The following is a 24212-nucleotide window of genomic DNA, read 5'->3' as shown; positions in this document are numbered from 1 at the left end:
GGGGAGGGGAAGAAGGGTGGGAGGAGGGGGAGGGAAATGGGAGGCTGGGAGGAGGGAGAAACTTTTTTTTTCCTTTTCTCAATAAAAAAAAAAAAGTAGATTCTTTCAGCCATTTTGGATTCCTCTGTTGAGAGTTCTCTGTTTACGTCTGTACTCCATTTTTTTTATTGGATTATATGATCTTTTGGCGTCCAATTTCTTGAGTTCTTTGTATATTTTGGAGATCAGACCTCTGTCTGATGTGGGGTTAGTGAAGACCTTTTACCATTTTGAAGGCTGTCGTTTTGTCTTGTTGACTGTATCCTTTGTTTTACAGAAGCTTTTCAGTTTCAGGAGGTCCCATTTATTAATTGTTTCTCTCAGTGTCTATTTTGCTGGAGTTATATTTAGGAAGTGGTTTTCTGTGCCAATGTGTTCAAGTGTACTTCCCACTTTCTCTTCTATAAGACTCATTATTCTTTTCTTTTCTATCTGCTTTGAATATTTGCCTTGCTTTCTTCTGCCCTTCAGTAGGCCAATGAAACTCTCCCATGCCTACATATATTTTGAAACACACTGTAAACTATTTAAAGGTTATGTTTTTCTGAATCCATCTTTACTGTATATCTCTCTTTTTCTGACCACATGAGTCTCTAAGTTGCTAAGCAATATGACTAGGATTAAAGTTGTGGCTTTGATGGCTGGATCCACCCCATTTCTTAGATTTCTGAGAGTCCTCCTTCATAGCAGAGGTACTGCTTAGAGCCATGTTTACTGCCACAACTCTATGAAGCTTCAAGGTCCCTGCCACCACCAAGAAACATGCTGTCCCCTATTAATAAACATTATTTAAGTGTTTTGTTCAGCTCTTAAAAGAGCTGAAAAACTTTTTTGCAGGTGAAGCTGAATCAGAAAGCCTCTCTTAAATGAGAAGCACTTGCCTCTAGCAAAAAGAGCCCAACCAAGAAAATGCTCCTACCAAGAATCCATGATTCACTTTGTTCTTTTGTGCCTAGAATTACTTTTCAAGCTCTCGCAGGTTTTATGTGGATGTAGTTGCCTATATTGGCATTCTGTGTAACAGGATTGCTCCTGGCAGCCCTGGTGTATTCCTGAGAGAATGTTGGGCATTCCACTTGGAACACTCCACTTGGAACTTGTTTTCTTCTTAGCAAAACTAGCCTTTGGGCAAAGAACTGCCCATGTCTTGGTCAATGACAAAATGTACGGTATCCAGACAAGACAAGCAGGATATAAGAAAAAGTCTGCCAAATCTTGCCAAGACATGGTAGCATGATTTTGAAAATTTTCCTGTCTCTGAAAAATGACTAGTCAGTTACTCTAGGTTTTAGCCAAAGTTGGTTACTCCAATGTTGCAAATGAAACTTTGCCAGGTAGCCAGTTGTTGCTATCATTTATTGTGCATTTTGGAAGTTACTTGATTGCACTTCCTGTTTACTCAAGTAATATTATTTCCTTTCTCAGGTCTTCAATGGGGTTGAGAACTAGATAGTCATAGTTACTTTCCTCACATGACTTAGCCATGCTATTTCTAATACAGGACTATGACTCCTTAGGATATGATAATTAATTAAACATTTAGCATATGTTTCTTGCTTGATATTGTTTATGCTTGTTGTAATTCTAATTTTTATACTTGATATTTGTTCTTATTTTGTGTAGTTTTGTATCGGGTTTAGAACTCTCTTATTTAGACAATAGGGGGAGGTGCTGTGGGAACTCCTTCAATCAAAGGCCCTTAAGATATCAGCCCACTTGGGTGTAGTATCTTGCACCGTCATTTGCTCTTTCTCTTTTTTGGATGCTGGATTCGGTTCCTGTTCCTCTCTTGTGCAGAGTACTATTGATCTGTGAGTCTACCCATAAATAAATAACCCTTTATTATACTCAAGTCTCAGTAAGTGTGGGGCTACTTTGTGACATTTTTCTATACACACACATACAACACCATCACCACCACCACCAAAACATAAAAGTCAATTACAGAAACATTAGGAGAGAACATTACAGTGTCTGGGAGCAATGCAAATTTTTATTAAGCAGAATACAAGGAAAATGATAATTATGAAATGTTAAGATTTAATATTTCTAATCATCTAATGATATCTTTAAAGGACAAAATGTGAAATGGGCTGAAAAAATAGAATGTGTACAAATAAAAGTGCCTATAAAGTACTCTTGCCATTTATGCAAGCAATTAATATAATAAACTATATAAGACAACTAAAATGAATAAAATACTTCTTTAGATAAAGAATATATAAGGATTAACAAAGCATTAAGCTATTCTGTGCATCAGTATTCACAAGGAAAGGATATTTTTCATCACAAGGAGATATCATTGTGTATTTCCCTGGAAGATGAAAACACAAATAGTAGTAAGATTTTAGAGCAATGATACCTGTCAAGTATTATGCATGAGAGTATATAATCATTGTGGTGCTGCATGAATAAAAATACAAACTTGTCAGTGGTCATTGCATTCTTAATAGAAAACATATGAAAATGACAGATGATAAATGCCATTGACTTTCTCATCTGTCAAATGAATCTTACACATTAGAGAGGTTCTCTGATGATTTGATTTTTATATGCTTCAAAGGCAATGTTCACTTAGTAGAAATTTTATTACAAACATTGAATTTTTGTATCTTCCTGAGCTGATAATGTCACAGTGCTCTTTGTGTTGCTAGGCAGCAGCAGCTAGCTGCAGATCCTAGTCACATGATCACTAGTGCATCAATTGACTCTTTACCCTTGCTTTACTCTCTGCTTCTTGTGGATATGGAATGCAATAACTTCCTTGACAAAGTTAATGGTTTAATAGAAAATAATCTTAGTGTTAGATGATTTTTTCTACAAGTATAAATTAATGCACATTTTGGAGCATGTTTAAGCTATATCTGGCCAGCTATTGAAATTCTATAATAGAGAGATATTAAGTGCATTTTCAACACATGGTGTTTTTCTCTTTTAAAGTATTTATTAGGGCTTAGCTTCATCAGAAGAACAATTTGTACATTTTGTTTGATGCAAATTATTTTTGAAATGAATTTATTAAAACAGCATTCACAATTATTGTTTCTAACTACATATAGTTGGAGAAAAATACCCAGAGAGGTGCATGCCAGGAATTAGCTCACAATGTTCCATAAAGAGCCAGTTAAAGAATACTTTAAGTTGTATAGATCACAAAGTCTCTGTTGCAATCAGTCAGTTGTCAACCTCTAGAGGTAATGGCTTCAAGTGATATTGCAATAATGTGTGTGAGTGTGTTGAGTAAAATTCTATTTCTGAACACTAAAATTTGAATTAATGTTTGCTTTTTCTTCTTAAAGCATTTGAAACATAAAGAAATATTTGCTCATGAATAATATGAAATTTGCTTTGAGTTCGATTTGGCCCATGAGCCAAGCTTTCTCTCTGCTCTGGGATGAATGGGTAAGTTAGGTTCTTTGGTAAATATAATTATCCTAATTCATTGAATTGTACCATTACCCCTGTTACCTTTCCTGTTGATAATGATTATAGATGATTACAACATAAAAATTAAATACTGAGGAACATAATGATCTCAAATAAGAAAAATCTTTAAAGGAGTTGACTAAGATATAACTATACAAGAATCTATACAAAAAATATTTCATGCATAAAGAAGTAGCTATTTGCTGTGAAATCATTAAAAATTATATACAAATACAAATAAAAATCTGTGTGCAGAATTATAAAGACCCCCACAAATAAATGAAGGGAGAGAAAATAGCATAGTAGGAAACAAGGTAAAAGATATCAACATCCACATCATACAGATAATAGAAATCTTAACAGCCAAAGGAAACCAGACAGTTTACCAGTTTACCTTCCTCAGCCTATGGAGATGATATGGGAGGAAGAGAGAGTATAATTGCCTGGAAGTCCTTGGACAGTAAACCTGGAGTATACAGCCCAGCAGTAAAACATCAAGAGAGGTCCTGCCTTCACATGGTAGAAGGACAGAACTGACTCCTAAAAGCCATAACTCTCTCCTCTCTCTCTCTCTCTCTCTCTCTCTCTCTCTCTCTCTCTCTCTGTCACACAACACACACACACACACACACACACACACACACACACACACACATACACACCATGTTTTGGTTAGTAGGCATGGCAGGTTAGAGCTGTAATTATAAGATTCTATGTTGACACTGTATTGACTTGATTTCAAAGCCATTGTGGGGTACACAGTGAGATCCTGCTTTAAAGAAAATAACAATAATAACAATAACAAAGACATCAAAGGAAAAAGAAAAGCAAACAGAAAACTAATCATGGTGAAAACCTAGTGATTTCATACTGAAGATCACATGCCTAGGAAGTAGAAAATAAGAGTCTCTAAATGTGCTGGAAGAGTCACCTGTGCTCTCCCTTCATCAGGGCAGCCTGTCTGCCTGTTCAGATACTTCAGTGAAAAACTGGGAACAAAGAATCTAGGACCTGTATTTGAAAGATTCTCATTGGAAACCATTTCTTTACAAAATGTACAGTGTTTATTTCTTCCAGCTCTAGCAGGGTAATTTTGTAGCAATGCTACGCTTTATATAGGTCAGCCCTTATCAGAAAGGCTTGGGAGGGCTGTCACAAATGGTTCTGTAGAATAACTTCAAGACCCTGTTAATCACAGGATAGACTTTGGCCCTGCAACCTTAGAATCCTCATTTTGTCTGCACACGGACAGAAGCATTTTCTTTTGGGAACATACTTGACAGAAGCCCCACATATTAAAATGACTCATAGGAGCAGAATGCTACTTTTCAAAAAGACAGCAAAATTAGGACACTAGAAGATGATTTCCATTAGTTGACTCAGCCCAGCTCATGGTGAGACAGGTCTCTAACTGGAAGGGCAGTACGTTGATTGAATAAAGAACTCTGCTACAAAAACCTGTATAACTCTGTCTGCATGACTCATCATTGTCCTAATAACTATAAAGGGTTAGGTTAGAAAATGAAATGAAATGAAAAAAATCAATTTTCTAATATTGCAAAGAGACTGCTTTGTGTGGGACTAATGCTAGTGAGAAGAAAATGCAGTCACTTTGAACAGTAGTCTAGAATTTTCATTTTGATAATACAGTCACATATTCCACATGACCCTCTTCCTGATTTATGAAATTTTACATTTTTAAGAATAAACTTTATATATAATAGAACATATAACTGTTGGGTTAATACAATGCCTATAAAAAGATATTCACAATAGAAATATTCCTGTTTCAATAGAAGTTTCTTCCTGTGTCTCTTCTCCATTAGTGTGATTCTTTTTTTAAGATGGGAAATGGGCTCACATCCTATTACATGGTAAGCAACTGTTTTACTTCTGAGCTCTAGCCCATTAGATTCTTTTACTCTCAGTTGTGTAAGATCACCTTGACTTCTGTGAGTTTTTTTGTTTATTTGTTTGTTTATTTGTTTTTTTTTGAGACAGAGTATCTCTGTGTAGCTGTGGATGTCCTGGAACTAGCTCTTGTAGAGCAGACTGGCCTTGAACTCACAGAGATGCATCTGCTTCTGCCTCCCAAGGACTGGTCTTAAAGGGATGTGCCCAATGCCTGGCATTTATAACATGGTTATATTCAACTATGCTGGAGTTTCAATTCTAACCTACTATGCCTGGTAACTATTACCTTTAAAAATATTTAATTATTTATTTAGCATGTATGTGTATGTGCCTGTACGTGTCTGTGTGCATGTGTGTCTGCTATGGCTTTCACATAGAGGTCAGAAAGATAACCATTCTTACCGTGATAAATCTGTTATGGAAGAAAGTAATCCTTCCATTTATTGTTATTTATTTATTTATTTATTTACCTTTTTACATAACTGCAAAGGAAACTGTTGTGAAAATTCATGTATGGATTTTATAAGCAGATGTTTTAATTTTTCTTGTGAAAGCTGAACACCATATGATGTCATTCAGCTGGAATCTCAGAGGAGCTTGACCTCATAGGAACTGAACTTAGCGTGGTGTTTACCTGACACAAGGTATGGAGTAAGGTGGGAAGATATTATCCAATGGTTCCTGAGTCACAGTTAGATAAGAGCAAAAATTTTGTTGCTCATTGCAAAGTAGGATTATTGCAGATGACAGTAACTAATCTACAAAAAAATTCTAAAAGAATTTTCCAAAATAAATGGTAAACATTTGAGCCTCTAAACAACATTAAACTTTATTGAAGCATGCATAATGTCGAGTTGGTGGGGCTATTTGTGCTGTGCACCAGTTCAACCTAATTTCCTTCTGATAACAGAAGGAAAGGAAAGGAATGGGGAGGCCTCTGCAAAATTGATTAAGAGGAGAAACCCTCCAAGGTGGTTGGGTACAGTTGTACAGTGATTAAGTACACAGAAAACAAGCAAGCAAGTAAATAAACACATGAAAAACCCAACAACCAAAATTATCAACAAGGCCATGGAAAACACTGGAAATTAAGGAAATGAACACAAATATTTGACTCATTAAAAAAAAATGTATCTAAAGAGAACAAAGCTAGGAGTCAGAAACTTAATGCTATATTTTGTCTGCCTTCTAGAATATTTGTAAGAATATATTATCTTGGGGGAGGTTTCAAAACAGAATATATTATCTTATTAAGAATTCTTATCATCAACAAATAGGCTTCTTTCAGCAGCTGATGAAAACAATACAAAGACTCACAGACGAACATTAGGTGGAGCTTGGACCCCGAGTAAGAGTGGGAGAAAGAACTGTATGAGTCAGAAAAGTTAAGGACAAAAACCTATTACCATTGTTCTTGAGGGAGTCTAGGCAGTTTGCATGCTCACCTTACTAGAGCTGGATGGAGGTGGGTGGTCCTTGGACTTCCCACAGGACAGGGAACCCTGATTGCTCTTTGGGCTGACGAGGGAGGGGGACTTGACCAGGGGATGGGGAGGGAAATGGGAGGCGGTGGTGGAAAGGAGGCAGAAATCTTTAATAGATAATTAAAAAAAAAGAGAAAAGTTAAGCACACCAGAAAAATGGCCTACAGGGTGTCCCCAATAATCTCTGAAATTATAATTAGTGATCCTAGAGAAGCTAAATAAGAAGGAGAACCCAAAGAAAAACATATAGGCATCCTCCTGAATGTTAACCTTCATCAGACTGAGTCCTCTTCCAAGAATTCTCCTCTTCTCACTGCCCCACCTCTACTTCCTGCGTGGTCGCCCTGCCTATACTTCCTGCCTGGCTACTGGCCAACCAGCATTTTATTAAACAAGTATAAGATACAAATGTTTACAGGGTAAAACCATTGTCCCACAGCAGAGACAGTCCTTCAGGGTTCCTGCTTTATGAAAATGTCTTCAAGACATTCTGCAGGACACAGAAGAAAGTGACTGACAAGCTGCCAATATAGACAGAACTGTCTTTGAAATTTCCTGCTTAATGGAAAAGTCTGTCAGATACTATGGGTCTGTAGGCTGAAGACTGGATGCTTTAATGTTACAGAGAAACTTTGAGTGACTGTCCAGGCAGCAAGATGTCTCTGTCAATTCTAGAGTATTGAAAGTTGCTTACAATAAATGAGCAGCCCCTCATAACACTGTCCCATGTGATTTTCATATATATTCTAATTTGTTCTTCAGTGATACAGAAACTTAACAGTCAACACAGCAAATGACGTGAAAGTTCACAGGAAGACAAAATATTGAAAATAAAACCCCCAAATGAGAGGCAATGTTGACATATACACCAACATGCAATGGATTATTAAAATAATAATTACCAATCTGCTTGCAGTATCATCTTTTTTTCGTTAAGAAATTTTGTTAACAATATTATTTCTGTCATTTTAGATAACACTGAAAGATTTTTCAAATAACATAAAATAGGGATTTCATCTGAACACAAGGCTTTATATCTTTTCACAATGACCAAAATCAAAAATCATTTTGAGTAGTATTATGTTCTAGCATCTAAACTCTATATGCTCAATCACTTCTTATATTCAAGACTCTGAACATACATTTTTTAAAATTTATAAATATGTGAATACCACAAAGAGATTTGTTCTAAGAGGTACTGGTATAATTATGTAAAGTATCCATTTGAGGTTTTGGTGAATGTTATATTTTTTAAAAATCTCAAGGATGACTATTAAAACTATCATAATTTTCCTCATTTTTATAATAGGTTTTATTGCCATTACTATCATCATTGGCATTATTATTAAAAATAGAACTTGGAATCGTTAAGCCTTAAGATTTTTTTATTTTATATATTTCTTGGTTATTGGAATGTAGGTTCCAAGATAGCATAAATTAGAATTGTGGAAGTGTTACATAGGAAAGCATCATTGTCTATAAAAATATACAAAGTAAAGCTAGAAATCTCATACACAGGCAAAACAAATAGCCATTTCTAATATGACAACAATTGAATTCAGGAGTCTACCATATTCCCCTGTTAAGAATTTTCTTGATGGCTGACTTGACATCCTTATTTCCCAGGCTGTAGATCAATGGGTTCAACATGGGAACAACAGTAGTATAAAACACGGATGACACTTTCCCTTGGTCCATGGAGCTGACTGATGATGGTTTTAAGTACATGAATGCAGTAGAACCAAAGTAGAACAATTAAATTAAAAAGCAGATCCTGGTAAGATACATTTACCATTGGTTTTGTCATTATTAGTGATAGATTATGAAGCAATTTTTTTTGTTTAGCGCATAAAACTGTGTTTAGTCATTCATATAAAGTTTGTACTTCATCTTTCTCTGTTCACATGTTCTCCTCCCTCATTGTGTGGTCCTTAAGTATGGAGAGTTTTCACTAAAGCTGTTGAATTTATCCTGTACAAATAATAATTATGTTTCATAAATAAAAATAAAAAACAATTTACCATAGTTATATACATTTAGAGAATATGTAAGACTACTCAGAGATAGAGTAATCTTGATTAACCATTTCCCAAGAACTTATATTACAATTGTCATGAAAAATATCTAATATAAATTTACACATCATACAGAATTTATTACAAAATTTTCAGAAAATTGTAATAAATACATCTATGATGATAATGATAAAACAATATTTTTTGGCTGTGAATGGGGACTGATAAAATTTTGATAAAAATTAGCAGACAGCATTTTATATGTATAAAGTTCCTAATCACTGAAATGTTTTAAAATCTAGGAAGAGAGGAAGGTAGTTTATGGAATGCCTAGAATGACTGAGCAGGGCTACAGGAGTACAACTGTTATGGTGCTTAGTCTAGAAAGAGGACTCTGAAGGATTTTCAATGGAATGGTAAATTTGGAAGGATAAGAAAAAATGAGCTGTGTTCACGAAATATTAATTTTATATGAAACACATCAAAACACACTAAAACTTTCAAATGATTTATTAAAAGGTGCAATAAAAAATGAGGAAAGTAATAAGAACTTGTCATGAATAGACACAAAGAAGTTGTTTACTGTGTTACAGTTTATGACAGGGTTTGCACACTGAATATATTTGTGAAACCTGAAGAATTGTTTGAAAGTAGCTTACTCATAGTATCTATATCACATAATAAAAATAAGAGTTGCTGGGATATTTTATAAATCATTTTACATGAAATAACTATAGCCACTGAAATATATTGTGTAACAACAAAATTCAATTCAAGCATGAAAAATGCCTGGGAGAAAGCTTTCCAAACACACAAGTAATATTTTTGGCTAGCATTTGGAAATTTCTGTAATGCCTGAAAAGTAGAGTTCATGGTGGTTGTCCCACATTCTGAGGTGAGAGATACTAGTTGCTCACCTTTCTACTTGGAGACTTTCATCCCAGTGACATTTAGACTAAGTTTTCTTAAATGAAACACCTCTTTGTGTCATTAGTGTAATTCAAAATAAAATCTGCCTCATTGTTATTTGTGGGATTAGAACATATATCATATGTCCTGAGTAGTCCACAGTCATATTATAAATCCAGAGTCACAAGTCCCTGGTATCCTCCTAAGGCACTTACAGAAATGATGATATTTTCACAGAGATTTTAGATACATAGGAGATGTCATAAAAGTTTATAGAAGGAAACTCTTCAAGAATTTATTTCCACTGGGAATAAGATGCTCAGGGGAAAATCAATTAAGATTTCCTGTATAATGCTATGTTTGATACTTTTTTCTTGCCTCCCTTGAGTATAATTCTCTGTGTTTGGAAATAGTATCGACCTTTGCATTTGGGGCTAGAAACTGAGGTCTAATGATATGGATGTAAGGTGCCTCCCTGGCAATATCCCACCTTAAAATAGTCTCTAAAATATATGAGGACATTTTTCACTGTTTTTTAATCTTTTTAATTAATGTCTGGGGAAAAATAATGATGTGTTATTATAATCAAAAGTTGTTTTTATGTTTCATTATTGTTTCAAGGGTAATACATAGTTTCCTGGAAGAGTTGAAGAAAATCTAGTTGGTTTTAGGATCTTTGACAATGAATAGATATTGCAGGAGTATAAACAAATAAATACTGAAACTGGTCTATTTAAAATATATGTTTGTAGAATGATTTTTCATAAGAGTACAGGAGAATAATTCTAGTAGCACTATATGCAAACAGGAGGAAAGAATCCATAAAATTATAAGGAATGGGCAATGGTAATTGCCTTTTATTTTATGTATAAGTTACCGATAATATGTGGAAACTTCTAAACTAACACATCTGGTACTAATCCAGATGCTAATGTATTATATTAATGATTTTTGGCTTACAACAGACACTTGCATGTGCATTGTATAATGATAATTATATATGTATCTCTATAAAAGCTTTGTTTATTGGTTGCTTTTAACTGATCTGACTAGTATGAAAGGTATTACATTTCTCCATCACTTTCAAGGTATAACATAGAATTAAATACTGAATAATCAGTAATTCCAACTCAAAGTCTGAGGGGAAAAGGAGTTTATTATTCACAGGGAAGCTATCAGGCATTTTAACAAATCTTACTGTAATAAAATTGGTCAGAGCCTGGACCATGACAACCGCAATAAGCCACTTTCAGACATTTATTCTTGATAAACCAAGTAAACAAAGAAGAAATGAGAAGTAGAAAAGGCAAAATATACTAAGTAAATGGGGAACATGGGGACCTTGGGAGAGGATAGGAGGGGCCTGGAGAGGTAGGTATGAGAGCATAGAAAATTATATAGCTCAATAAAAACAATAAAAAAGTATATGTTTTTGAACCCAGGTAGGAATTCTACTGTGATGAGGATGAAACTGTATTGTACTTTATATCTGTATGGGACATGTTAGGTTTGAAATACATTAACTTTGTATGTTCTGTTCTCAAATAGTGCCTCATGATATATCATTCTTCTGAATCACATGGCCATTAGCCAGAAATAAATTGAACGAACCAGAGATAGTCCCTGAGTTGAGAAGCATTGCCTGAGAATGGTAAGCCACACCTCTGCCCTTATTCTTGATGCATATTTTTCTCTCTATGCAGTAGTTCTCTTTGAGGATATTTAGCATCTCTTGTTTGTGGCCGAATTCTAATACTTTAATATTTTATAGCTATTAGCTTTTAAATATACCATGGATAGTTCAAACATGTATTTTATCATAATAATTGTATATTTAAGGCATAAATAAATACTTGGTAACAAAATGAATAGTTTTATCCTATTCAGTCCCAATGAATATGAAAAAGCTGGATGTGATTTTGTGCCTATAGCAAGAAAATTAGAAATTACATATACATGAACCTTGCAAGCAGATCCAAGAGGCAAAATGAAGCATTCATATTTACACAGGTTTTACACTAACATACACATATATCACATAGGATATATGTGCATATATGACTTGGTAAACATATATGGTAACTTTCTATAGCAAGAAAATCAATGGCTGGAGGGATGGCTCAGGAGTTAAGAGCACTGACTGCTCTTCCAGAGGACCAGAGTTCAATTCCCAGCACCCACATGGCAACTCAGAACTGTCTGAAAATGCAGTTCCACGAGATCTGACACCTTCACACCAATGAACGTAGTTAAATAAATCATTAAAAAAATAAATAAATAAAATTAAAAAAAGAAAATCAGTTGTGAAGATATGTCTATAAATGAAAAGTTATCTAATTCTGAAGATTATTTCTACAGGACGTGGTAAACTGATGTAGCATCGACACCCCCATATTCTGTGTTTTAAGCAGATCACAAACTTCGCAATATTTTGCACCTGTAATCAGACAGATAATGCTTCAGATGCTGTATAAACAGGTTCAAAAGCCCATGCAGGGTAAATCTGTTGCCAGGACTCTTCACAGAATAAAAGATTGGACAGATAAACCCTTACTTAAGGATGTCTAGGCTTGTTTCTATGTTACTTTTGTTGAATATTTTTACTAATTATTTGAAAATTTTAAGCAATGTGTTTTGATCACTGTCCTCCCATTATCTTTTCCCAGATCATCCTCCCCACTCCTTACTAACACAACTTGGTGTCCTCATTGAAAAACAAAACAAAGTATGGAATTCCAATTGTACTGCCTATATAGTTTTAGGTTTGTGGCCATTCACTGGAACATGTTAGACATACTGGGACCACAGTCTTAAGGAAAACTAGCTCTCCCACTCCCACCAGCTATCAATAACCAATAGCTCCCAAGGCAGTGATGGGACTTGGTACCATCTGTACTCTTCATGCTGTAGTTTGTCTTGTTGAGCTTGTTCAGGTATTTTGCCTTATGTCACATTGGCTGAGTCCATACGTGCAGCTGTCCTATTGTGTCTAGCAACCACTATAGTCCTCCACCACTAGCCCTTATGTTACTCCACCTGTTCTTATGCAATGCTTCTCAGGGAGAGGCAGGCATGATAGGAGGAGGAACCCCTCAAGGCATAGAGACAAAACACGGTGTTGATATATATATATATATATATATATATATATATATATATATGAAGAAAGAGAATAATGGAACAAAATCATTTTAATAGGTTGGGAGACAGGAGTTTATGAAAAAGGAGGGAAAATAGGAAGAGATAAGTGTGGCGGACCTCTCGACCGGCAAGAAAGAATAACCACCACATCAGGATTCCACTCAGATCACGCTTTACTGGAGTACCCTTGATTGATGGGGAGCAGGAAACGAGGGGGGCAGGAGAACAAGGGGCAAGAAGGGAAGGGCAGGGAGAGCATGAAGCGAAGGGGCAGGGAGCTAAGGGGAGAGACAACATAAAGCAAAGGGATGAAGGGCTCTTAGGGAGCTGCTTAAATCGGGAAATAGCACACGGGTCGCCCTGTGATTGGCTGCCACCAACAGCTGACACCACACCGCATTGGGATAGGCTCAAGGATCCTCATCCACCGCGCATGCGGGAAGCAGGGGACACGCAGCTCTCAAAGGCATAGCCAAATATAAAGTTGTTTATTTCCAACAAGACAGGAGGTCGGCGCCATCTTGTAATGGCGATCCTGTCTGGCTCACTACAGATAAGGCCAAAGACTTTCTGAACAGAGTAATTTGAAAAGCTTCTACTGCAGAAGACCCCTAAAGTGTAAGCATATACATATAAGCTTATTTTCTTTACACAACTTTTTCAAGGCATTAATTCCCAGAGAAATCAGAAAAAAAGAAACAATGTTTTTATCTGAAATGGGACAAAATATAAAAAAGGAAATAACTGGATTACAGTAATTGAGAAGTTGTCCTTGAAAGAGATGAGAAAATGCAGGACATTTTGAGAAGGATAAAAATGTTCATGAGAATTTCTCTTCATACAACTTCTTTAGAGCAAGTTTGACATCTTTATTTCTCATGCTGTAGATCACAGGGTTCATCATGGGAACGATAATAGTATAAAAGACAGAGGACACTTTCCCTTGGTCCATGGAGCTGACTGATGATGGCTGCAGGTACATGAATGCAAGGGAACCAAAGAAGACAGTGACAGCTGATATGTGTGAGCTGCAGGTGCTGAAGGCTTTGGACCTGCCTTCTGTGGATTTAATACGAAGAATGCTAGCAATGATGAAGATGTAAGAGGTCAGGATAATCAGAGTTGGAACAAAGATGTTAAAACCACTGAAACAAATGACAACTACTTCATTAATAAAAGTATCAGAACAAGAGAGCTCCAAGAGTGGATAAAGATCACAGAAGTAATGGTTTATTACATTGGCTTCACAGAAATGTACTCCTAGCATGCAGAGTGTGTGAGTTGTGGCACCAATCAAACCCATACTATACACCCAAAATATCATCCATGAACAGACTTGATAGGACATTGTAACATTGTAAAGCAATGGATTACAGATGGCAACATAGCGATCATATGCCATTGCAGCCAACATGTGACACTCTGCAATAACAAATACAACGAAGGAGTAGAGCTGAGTCATGCATTCAGGGTAGGAGACTATGTTCTTCACTGTTACAAAGTTCACCAGCATTTTGGGGGTAACAACAGTAGAATGGCAGAAGTCAATGAAAGACAGACTGCTGAGGAAGAAGTACATGGGGGTATGCAAGTGAGAACTGAATTGTATGAGGGTGATCATGCCAAGATTTCCCACCACTGTGGCCACATAGATTCCTAGAAAGAGGAAGAAGAGGGGCAGCTGGAACTCTGGTTTGTCTGTTAACCCAGCAAGAATGAAGTCAGTCACTCTGGAAAGATTTGCTTGTAACATTTTCTTCTGTGCATTCTGTGTAGAAAGAGAAGGAAAACTGAGCTAAGTATCTATTATATTATCACAAAATGATGCGTGAAAAAGAGTTCAAGTTTACATTTTGCCAAGCATCTTCAATTTTTGGACAACTACTTCTACGTTTTAACCATTAGGACTTAGCAACAAATGGCACTTGCAATTAAATATAAGATGCCTCTGTCCCTGTTTGTGTCTCCTTCCATGAAAGATGGTAGTATTCAGTCCATGGATAACCAAGGAGAGATCTGATGCATTCATTTGAGTTTGCTAAAATCTTTTCTTGATTTATTTGCATTTCTCTCTATGACCCTATAGAGAAAAACTTATTTTTATGTTACATTAATAGAAGCATCCACACAAAGGTACACCAGGTACATAGACAACCCTTGTCACAAAAAAAAAAGAGATGGTGACCTAAAGGCTTTCTCTATAAGGTTATGAACAGTGTAAGTTTTACTCTCTCTCTCTCCCTTCCTCCCTCCCTCCCTTCCTCCCTCCCTTCCTCCCTCCCTCCCTCCCTTCCTCTATCCCTCTGCCCTCTCTCTGTTTAACCAACATTATAGTTGAAGTTAAATTTAAAACAATCAGGCAAGAACATAAAAACAGAAAGCATCTGAATTGGAAAACAAATAATAAAACTACCTTTATGTGTATATGAATTAATTTTGTATAGATAAAATTCTAAGAAATCTGTAAGAAAGAAGCATAGCAGTTTATTTTACAGGTCATAATGGAAGTGAGATCTGAGATCATCACAAAAATTCAGCCATCAGAAAAATCCATTGAAAATAGCTCGAATGTCAAAACACTTAGAACAAGCTAAAGACATATAAGGCATTGCACTTTAAACCTTGTCAAAAGGATAAATCAATACATACATGGAGAGACATCCCATCTTCATGAATCACAAGACTGAACATTGTGAAATGGCAATACTTTCCGAATTAGTCTAAAGATTCAGTGTAATCCTATAGAAAATACAAGATATTTCTATTACCAATAATGACACGCTGATCATATAAATTCTCCACTAAATATAAGGGTCTGCGAATAATTAGAGCAAAACAAAGGAGAAGAATAAATGTTGAAGTTTCAAGTTTCCCCAGTTGAAAGTATACTGCAACCATTTATAATGCTATGTACAGCTGTGCCAAGAGATACAAGGAAATTGGCAATACGCAATGAAAAGACCTCTAAAGATTATTATAGTTACATATTTAATATTAATTCAGTGTAGGTTCAATGGTTTTGTAATACATGGGCAATTAGTAGCATATTTAATACTAAATATGCAACTTTTTATTATGAAAAAGTTAATGAAAAATAGATTCTATTTGTAAATATTTTATCTAAAAATAACATTTTAAACAATTGCCATTCTAGAATTGTATGACCACAAAACTGGCGTTAGATTCTTGGATAAGATGTTACTATCAGAGGCTACAGCAATTTATAAATAAACAAGCAAAAAGACAAATATAAAATAATTAGATATAATTAAAAATAGAAAAATTGTCACTTTAAGGATACCATAGATAGATGAAAAATTGCATACAATGGGAAACACATCTCAAGGTAGAACTTTGTTAGACAGAAAGAACTTTTACATCAGAATGTCAGAGAGAACAAATAATCCAGTAACACAATACCAGATGATTTGAATTATGATCTTTCTAATGGAGATAGATAAATCCCCAATAAACTCTTGAAAATATATATATACCACAACTAATCATTAAGGACTTTTTTTTCTTTTTAGTTTTTCCAGACAGGGTTTCTCTGTGTAACAACCCTAGTCGTCTTGGAATTAGCTTTTGTAGCCTAGACTGGCCTCAAACTCACAGAGATCTTCCAACCTCTGCCTTGCAAGTGATGGGATTAATGGCGTGTGCCACCACCACTTGAGTTTCATTAAGGACATTTTAATAGAATAATCAGAGAGACAAAATTCCACATTCATTGGAGGAGTTAAGATAACATTGTAAGTGCTCAAAAAGATGGGAAGAATCACAGCCTCATATTCCTGGTGAGCTTATAAAATGGTACAGAAATTTCAGAAAAAGTTTGAGAACACTTCAAAATGTAAAGTATAGAGTTACGACCAACCCAAAGAATTTCATTACTTGACACACATCTATATGAATTAAAAAAACACCGACATAAAAAGTAATACCAAAGTGTCTGGAGGAACATTACTTAATAGACAACAATATATGGAAGGTCTTATTGTCAGTACTTATTTTGTTCTGACTCTCCTGCCTATCTCTTACAGAGAAAAATCATCGTCATGAATGATTCACGCTGTACTTTTTTATAAAAGCTTAAGAACTTCTAGTTAACATTCAAGTTAACTGGTCTTGTTAACTTGAAATCAAACTCAGAAGTGATAGCATATAATTTTATATGAAGTCTGTTTTGTTTTAGCAAGTTTTCTAGTTTTGTCTCTATTCAATATAAGGATGACTGCCTAAACCTGAGCTGAACAAGACAAACAATAGACGTGCTAATGTGGAGGGAGCAACGGCCATGAGGCTTTGACACTATGCAAAGAACTACTATGGACACCCAAAAATGCTAGGGTGGGAGAACTTACTTTCTCCAGTGAAGAACACATCGACTGGTATGATGATATAATTATATTATAAAATGTTATAATTATAAAATAATATTTTTATATCATAAAATTATTATATTGCAAAACATTTAATTATGAAATGCATGGGTTCCAGAAGTGTAAAAATATATAATTAAGAATGTATTATAGTTCTAAGGCTATATAATTGTAAATATTATATATATATTATAATCTCAAAAAATAAAAAGTAAAAAAAAAAGATAATGAACTTTAATGTAGAATCATTATTCCATGTCTTCTGAAATTCCAGTTTTGGAAATTACCACCGAAGATTAAAGTTGGATTTAATAAACATCAGAAACTGCTGAAAGCCTACAAACATTTGGAAATTAAAAAAAAAAAACTCTACTAAATTAACACTGGAGCAAGGAAAAAATAATGAAATTAAAAACTTTCTATAGTTCAATGGAAATGAATGCACAGCATACCCAGACTTATGGGACCCAATGAAAGATGTCCTAATAGTAAAGTACATAGAGCTACTGCCTACAGAAAGAATCTGGAGAGACCTCATACTAGTGAATTAATAGCACACCTGAAAGATCAGGAGAAAGAAGCAAACATACTGAAGAGGAATAGAAGGCAGGAAATAATCAACCTGAGAACTGAAATGAATAAAATAAAAACAAATAAAACAACACACAGAATCAATGAAACAAAGAGTTGGTTTTATGAGAAAATCAGCAAGATTGACAACCCCTTAGCCAAACCAACTAAAAGGCAGAAAAAGAATGACAAAATCAACAAAATCAGAATTGAAAAGTGGGACAAAACAACAGACACTGAGGATATTCAGGGAACTGTTAGGTCATACTTAAAAAAAAAAAAGCAACTATATTCCATAAAATTGGAAAAATCCATCAATTAAAAATTGGGTTGTGGGAGCCGGGCGGTGGTGGGACACGCCTTTAATCCCAGCACTAGGGAGGCAGAAGCAGGCGGATCTCTGTGAGTTTGAGGCCAGCCTGGTCTACAAGAGCTAGTTCCGGGACAAGCTCCAAAACCACAGAGAAACCCTGTCTCAAAAAAAAAAAAAAAAAAAAGATTGGGTTGTGGGAACTTTGAAAGACAAGAGTTTTAGATCAATCGATTAATAATGTCATGTAAGCGAGCTTGCTTTTATCTGTGCTAAAATTCTCTGATCTATAGCAATTTTGGGGAGGAAAGAGTTTATTTCAGCTTATATTTCTAGGGCATAGTCCACTACTGAGGAAGTTAGAGCAGGAATGGAAGCAAAAACTATGGAAGAATGCTGTACACTGGCTTGTTTTCTGATTAATGCTCAAACAACTTCCTTATATAACTCTGGGCTACTCCCTAGTGGTTGTGCTCTCCAAAGTGGACTGGATTTAATTCTCTAGCAAAGAATCTCTCATACCTTGTGACAGGTCAGTTTCCATGACATGAAATCTTTTCAGGTGACTTTAGATTGTATTAAATTGATCATAAAAATTAACGAGATACCCCACTTGTAACCAAACACACAAATACACCGCAACTAAACCATAACCTTCCTTTTCTTGGTTCTCAAAATCTCAATTTAATATCAAAAGACAAAAATACCGTATAATTTAAAAGTCTCCCAGTATTTAAAAAATGTTTAACACTTAAATGTTTCTTTAGAATTTCAAAGTTTCCTAACTGTTAGGATCCTGAAAAATTCAAAACAAATAAGTATTTTCTAATTCTAAAAGTGAAGAACCAGGGCATAGGAAAAACATTATACTTCAGCAAATGCACGCTCCTGCAGTGTGAATAAAAATCTTCTGGCTCGGGTGGAGAGATGGCTCAGTGGTTAAAAGCACTGGCTGTTCTTCCAGAGGTCCTGAGTTCAATTCCCAGCAGCCACATGGTGGCTCACAACCATCTGTAATGAGATCTGGCGCCCTCTTCTGGTGTGTGGACAAACATGGAGGCAGAATGTTGTATACAAAATAAATAAATCTTAAAAAAAATCTTCTGAAAGCATCTTCAACAAATTGTGCTGGCAAAACTGAATGTCAACCTGTAGAAGAATGAAAATAGATCCATATCTATCACCATGCACAAAACTCAAGTCTAAATGGATTAAAGACCTCAATATCAGTCCGAACACACTGAACCTGATAGAAGAGAAAGTGGGAAGTACTCTACAACACATGGGCACAGGAGACCACTTCCTACGTATAACCCCAGCAGCACAGACATTAAGGACCTCATTGAATAAATGGGACCTCCTGAGACTGATAAGCTTCTGTAAAGCAAAGGACACTGTCGCTAAGACACAAAGGCAACCCACTGACTGGGAGAAGATCTTCACCAACCCCGCAACTGACAAAGGTCTGATCTCCAAAATATATAAAGATCTCAAGAAATAGACTGTAAAAGGCTAATCAACCTAATTATAAAATGGGGCATTGAGCTGAACAGAGAATTCTCAACAGAAGAACTTCAAATGGCCAAAAGACACTTAAGGTCATGCTCAACTTCCTTAGCGATCAGGGAAATGCAAATCAAGACAACTTTAAGATACCATCTTACACCTGTCAGAATGGCTAAAATAAAAAACACCAATGATACCCTTTGCTGGAGAGGTTGTACACTCATCCATTGCTGCTGGGAATGCAAACTTGTGCAACCACTTTGGAAAGCAGTGTGGTGGTTTCTCAGGAAATTCGGGATCAACCTACCCCTGGACCCAGCAATACCACTCTTGGGAATATACCCAAGAGAGGCCTTATCATACAACAAAAGTATATGCTCTACGATGTTCATAGCAGCATTGTTTGTGATAGCCAGAACCTGGAAACAACCTAGATGCCCTTCAATGGAAGAATGGATGAAGAAAGTATGGAATATATACATATTAGAGTACTACTCAGCAGTAAGAAACAAGGACTTCTTGAATTTTGTATGCAAATGGATGGAAATAGAAAACACTATCCTGAGTGAGGTAAGCCAGACCCAAAAAGAGGAACATGGGATGTACTCACTCATATTTGATTTCAAGCCATAAACCAAGGACATTGATCCTATAATTAGGGATCCTAGAGAAGCTAAATAAGGAGAACCCAAAGAAAAACATATAGGCATCCTCCTGAATATTGACCTTCAGCAGGCGATGAAAGGAGACAAAGACTGAGACCCACATTGGAGCACCGAACATAAATCTCAAGGTCCAAATCAGGAGCAGAAAGAGAGAGAGCACGAGCAAGGAACTCAGGACCGCGAGGGGTGCACCCACACACTGAGACAATGGGGATGTTCTACTGGGAACTCACCAAGGCCAGCTGGTCTGGGTCTGGAAAAGCCTGGGATAAAACCGGACTCTCTGAACATAGCGGACAATGAGGACTACTGAGAAATCAAGAACAATGGCAACGGGTTTCTGATCCTACTGCATGCACTGGCTTTGTGGGAGCCTAGGCAGTTTGGATGCTCAACTTACTAGACCTGGATGAAGGTGGGGGTTCCTTGGACTTCCCACAGGACAGGGAACCCTGATTGCTTTTCGGGCTGGGGGGGGGGACTTAATTGGGGGAGGGGGAGGGAAATGGGAGTCGGTGGTGGGGAAGAGACCGAAATCTTTAATAAATAAATAAATTAAAAAAATAAATAAAATTGACTTAAAAAAATCTTCTGGCTCAATATTTAACGCCTGGAACTCATTCGTTTTAATCCAGGCATCAAATGCTTGTACAATCTCAGCTCTTTAGTTCTGCATCCGTAGAACATACAGGTTTGAGAGATGTCAATCCAGGAATTTGAGAATGAACTAAAACAGACTTCTAATGTCAATTTTTTAAATCTTGATGTATTTATTTATTTTAAAATTATTTCATTATTTATTGATATTATCATATACTACTTTATTTCTTCCTTCTCATTCCTTCCTCTAAATCCACCAATATAACCCCCATTGCTCTCTTTCAAATCCATGGCCTCTTTTTCCATTCATGTATACATACATACATACATATATATTAGTCTATTTTTATTAATTTTAGAGATGAATATGCTATAAGCCTAATATCAATGTGTAAGGAGAATTTTTTCTTTAGGCTTTGAGTACTAATATCATGTCCTATATATAGGTAACAAATTATGTACAGCCTTTTATAGTTTAATTCATTTGTTATTACCAACGATTTATACCCAGTGAACAAACCCACCTTTTCTCTCTCAGCTTCTGTTCTCTGGCCATTATTATCATATTATTATTTCTATGGGTTTGTCCATTAGAGTTACCGTATATAAATAGAACCACTTAGTAATCTCTTCTTTTGTGACTGGCTTATCTCACTTAACATAGTGTTTTCCATGTTCACTCAAAGTTTGCAAAACTAAAAGGAATGAAGTGATGGGTAGAACAATTTTTATTCTGGAAAAATACATTTAGAACTTTGGTTTTGTCATCATTATTTGATAGATTATGAAACCAGTTTTTAGTTTAGCACATAAAACTGATGAAAAAAACTGTGTTTAGTTACTCATCTAAAATTTGTCCTTCATCTTTCTCTGTTCATATTTGTTCTTTTTCCACATTGCATGGTCCCTAAGTTATCTTCAGATTTTTTGCTAAATGCTGTTGAATTTATCTTGTACAAATGATAATTATGCTTCATATATGCAAATAAAAAGACATTAATCTATAGTTATATACATTTAGAGAATATGTAAAACTACTCAGAGATTGAGCAATTTTGATCAATTATTTTCTAAGACCTTATATTTCAATTGTCATGAAAAAATACCTAATATAAATTACACATCATATAGAATTTATTACAAAATTTTCAGAAAATTGTAATAAATACTTCCATGATGATAATGATAAAACAATATTGTTTGGCTGTGAATGGGGACTGATACATTTTTAATAACAATCAGCAGATAGCATTTTATGTGTATAAAGTCCCTTTTTACTCTAATGTTTCAATATCTAAGAAGAGAGGAAGGCAATTTATGCAATGCATAGAAAGACTGAGCTGGGCTACAGGAGCAGAGCTGTATGGTGCTTAGTCTAGAAAGAGGACTGTGAAGGATTTTGAAGGATAAGAAGAAACGAGCTGTGTTCATGAAATATTAATTTAAATATTGTTTTAAAGATTAAAAACACTAACATTTTCAAATGATTTAAAGAAGCAATGAAAAATGAGGAAAGTGATATAAGCTCCTCATGAATAGACACAGAGAAATTGTTTACCGTAATTGTTACAGTTTATGACAGGGTTTGCACACTGAATATATTTGTGAAACCTGAAGAATTGTTTGAACATAACTTACACATAGTATCTATATGATCTATAATAAAAATAAGAGTTGCTGGGTTATTTTTGTAAATCACCTTAGATGAAATAGCTATAGCCACTGAAATACATTGTGTAACAACAAAACTCAATTCAAATATTAAAAAATACCTGGCGAAATCTTGGTTCTAAAGACATAAGTAATATTTTTGGCTAGCATTTGGAAATTTCTATAATGCCTGAAAAGTAGAGTTTATAGTGATTGTCTGACATTCTGAGGTTGAGAAATGCTAGTTGCTCACCTTTCTACTTAAAGACTTCCATCCCAGTGACAGACCAAATTTTCTTAAAAGAAACACCCCTTCAGATCATTGCTGTGTGTAATTCAAAATAAAATCTGCCTCATTCTTATTTGTGAAATCAGGACATAAATCTTATATTCTTAGTAGTTCACAGTCCTATTATAAATCCAGGGTTCCGAGTACCTGGTATCTTCCTTAGGCATTTACCGAAATGATGATATTGTCACAGAGATTTTTTGATACATAGGAGGTGTTATAATAGTTTATAGAAAGAAACTCTTCAAGGATTTTCTCCTACTGGGGAAGAGATGCTCAGGGGAAAATCAGATAAGATTTCCTGTATGATGATCTGATTGGTAGTTTCTTTCTGCCTCCCATGAGTATCATTTTCTGTGTTTGGAAATAATATCAATCATTTCATTTGGGACTAGAAACTTAGGTCTAATGATATGGATGTAAGGTGCCTCCATGGCAACATCCCATCTTAAAATAGTCTCTAAAATATATGAGGATGTTTTTCACTGTTTTATTTCATCTTTTTAATTAAAGTATGGGGAAATAATAATGATTTGTTATCATTAAAAAAGTTGTTTCTTTATAGTCCATTATTATTTCAAGGTTAATACATAGTTTCATAAAAGGGGTTGGAGATGAACATGTTGATTTTAGGATCTTAGTCAATGAATAGAGATGGCAGGAGTATAAACAAATAAATATTTAAACTGTTTTTTAAAATATATGTTTGTGAAATGATTTTTTTCATAAGAGTACAGGTGGAAAATTCTAGTAGCAGTATAAGAAAAGAGGAGGAATGAACCCATAAAATTATAGGCAATGGACAATGGTGACTGCTTTTTATGTTTTCATTGAAGTCAATCAGTGGAAACTTCTAAACTAAGCAATTTGGTAGTAATCCAGAGGAAAATACATTATATTATTAATTAATGGCTTAAAATAGATACTTATATGTGCATTGTTTAATGTTAATTGTATATGTATCTTTATAAGGTCTTTGTTTATTGATAACTTTTAACTGATCTAACTAGAATGAAGGTATCACATATCTCCATCACTTCCAAGGTATAACATAGAATTAAATACTGATTAATCAGTAATTCCAACTCAGAGTCTTAGGGGAAGAGGAGATTGTTACTCACAGGGTGGCTACCAGGCATTTTTAACAAACATTACTGTATTAAAATTAGTCAGAGCTTGGACCAAGACAACCTCAATAAGCCACTTTCAGACATGTATTCTTAATAAACCAAGTAAACAACCAAGAAATGGTGAAAAAGCAGAAAAGAACTTGTTGTGAATGGGAGCACATTGGGAAGAGGAATAAAGAGGT

At 35.2% G+C, this 24212-nt stretch overlaps 1 protein-coding gene across 1 annotated transcript; it reads right to left on the bottom strand.

The window, feature by feature from the left end:
• Positions 1-13748: 13748 nt before the first annotated feature.
• On the bottom strand, positions 13749-14681 carry LOC121451616 (olfactory receptor 150-like). Its single transcript, XM_041657311.1, has one exon. It carries the CDS (start codon positions 14679-14681, stop codon positions 13749-13751), a length of 933 nt encoding a protein of 310 aa, XP_041513245.1.
• Between the last annotated feature and the right edge of the window lie 9531 nt (positions 14682-24212).

Source organism: Microtus oregoni, unplaced genomic scaffold (assembly GCF_018167655.1).
Source record: "Microtus oregoni isolate MIOR12 unplaced genomic scaffold, Mior012 000008F_ref0000371, whole genome shotgun sequence".
Lineage (NCBI taxonomy): Eukaryota > Metazoa > Chordata > Mammalia > Rodentia > Cricetidae > Microtus > Microtus oregoni.
The sequence above is the reverse complement of the archived record's forward strand: the minus strand, read 5'-3'. Positions and strand labels throughout refer to the sequence as shown.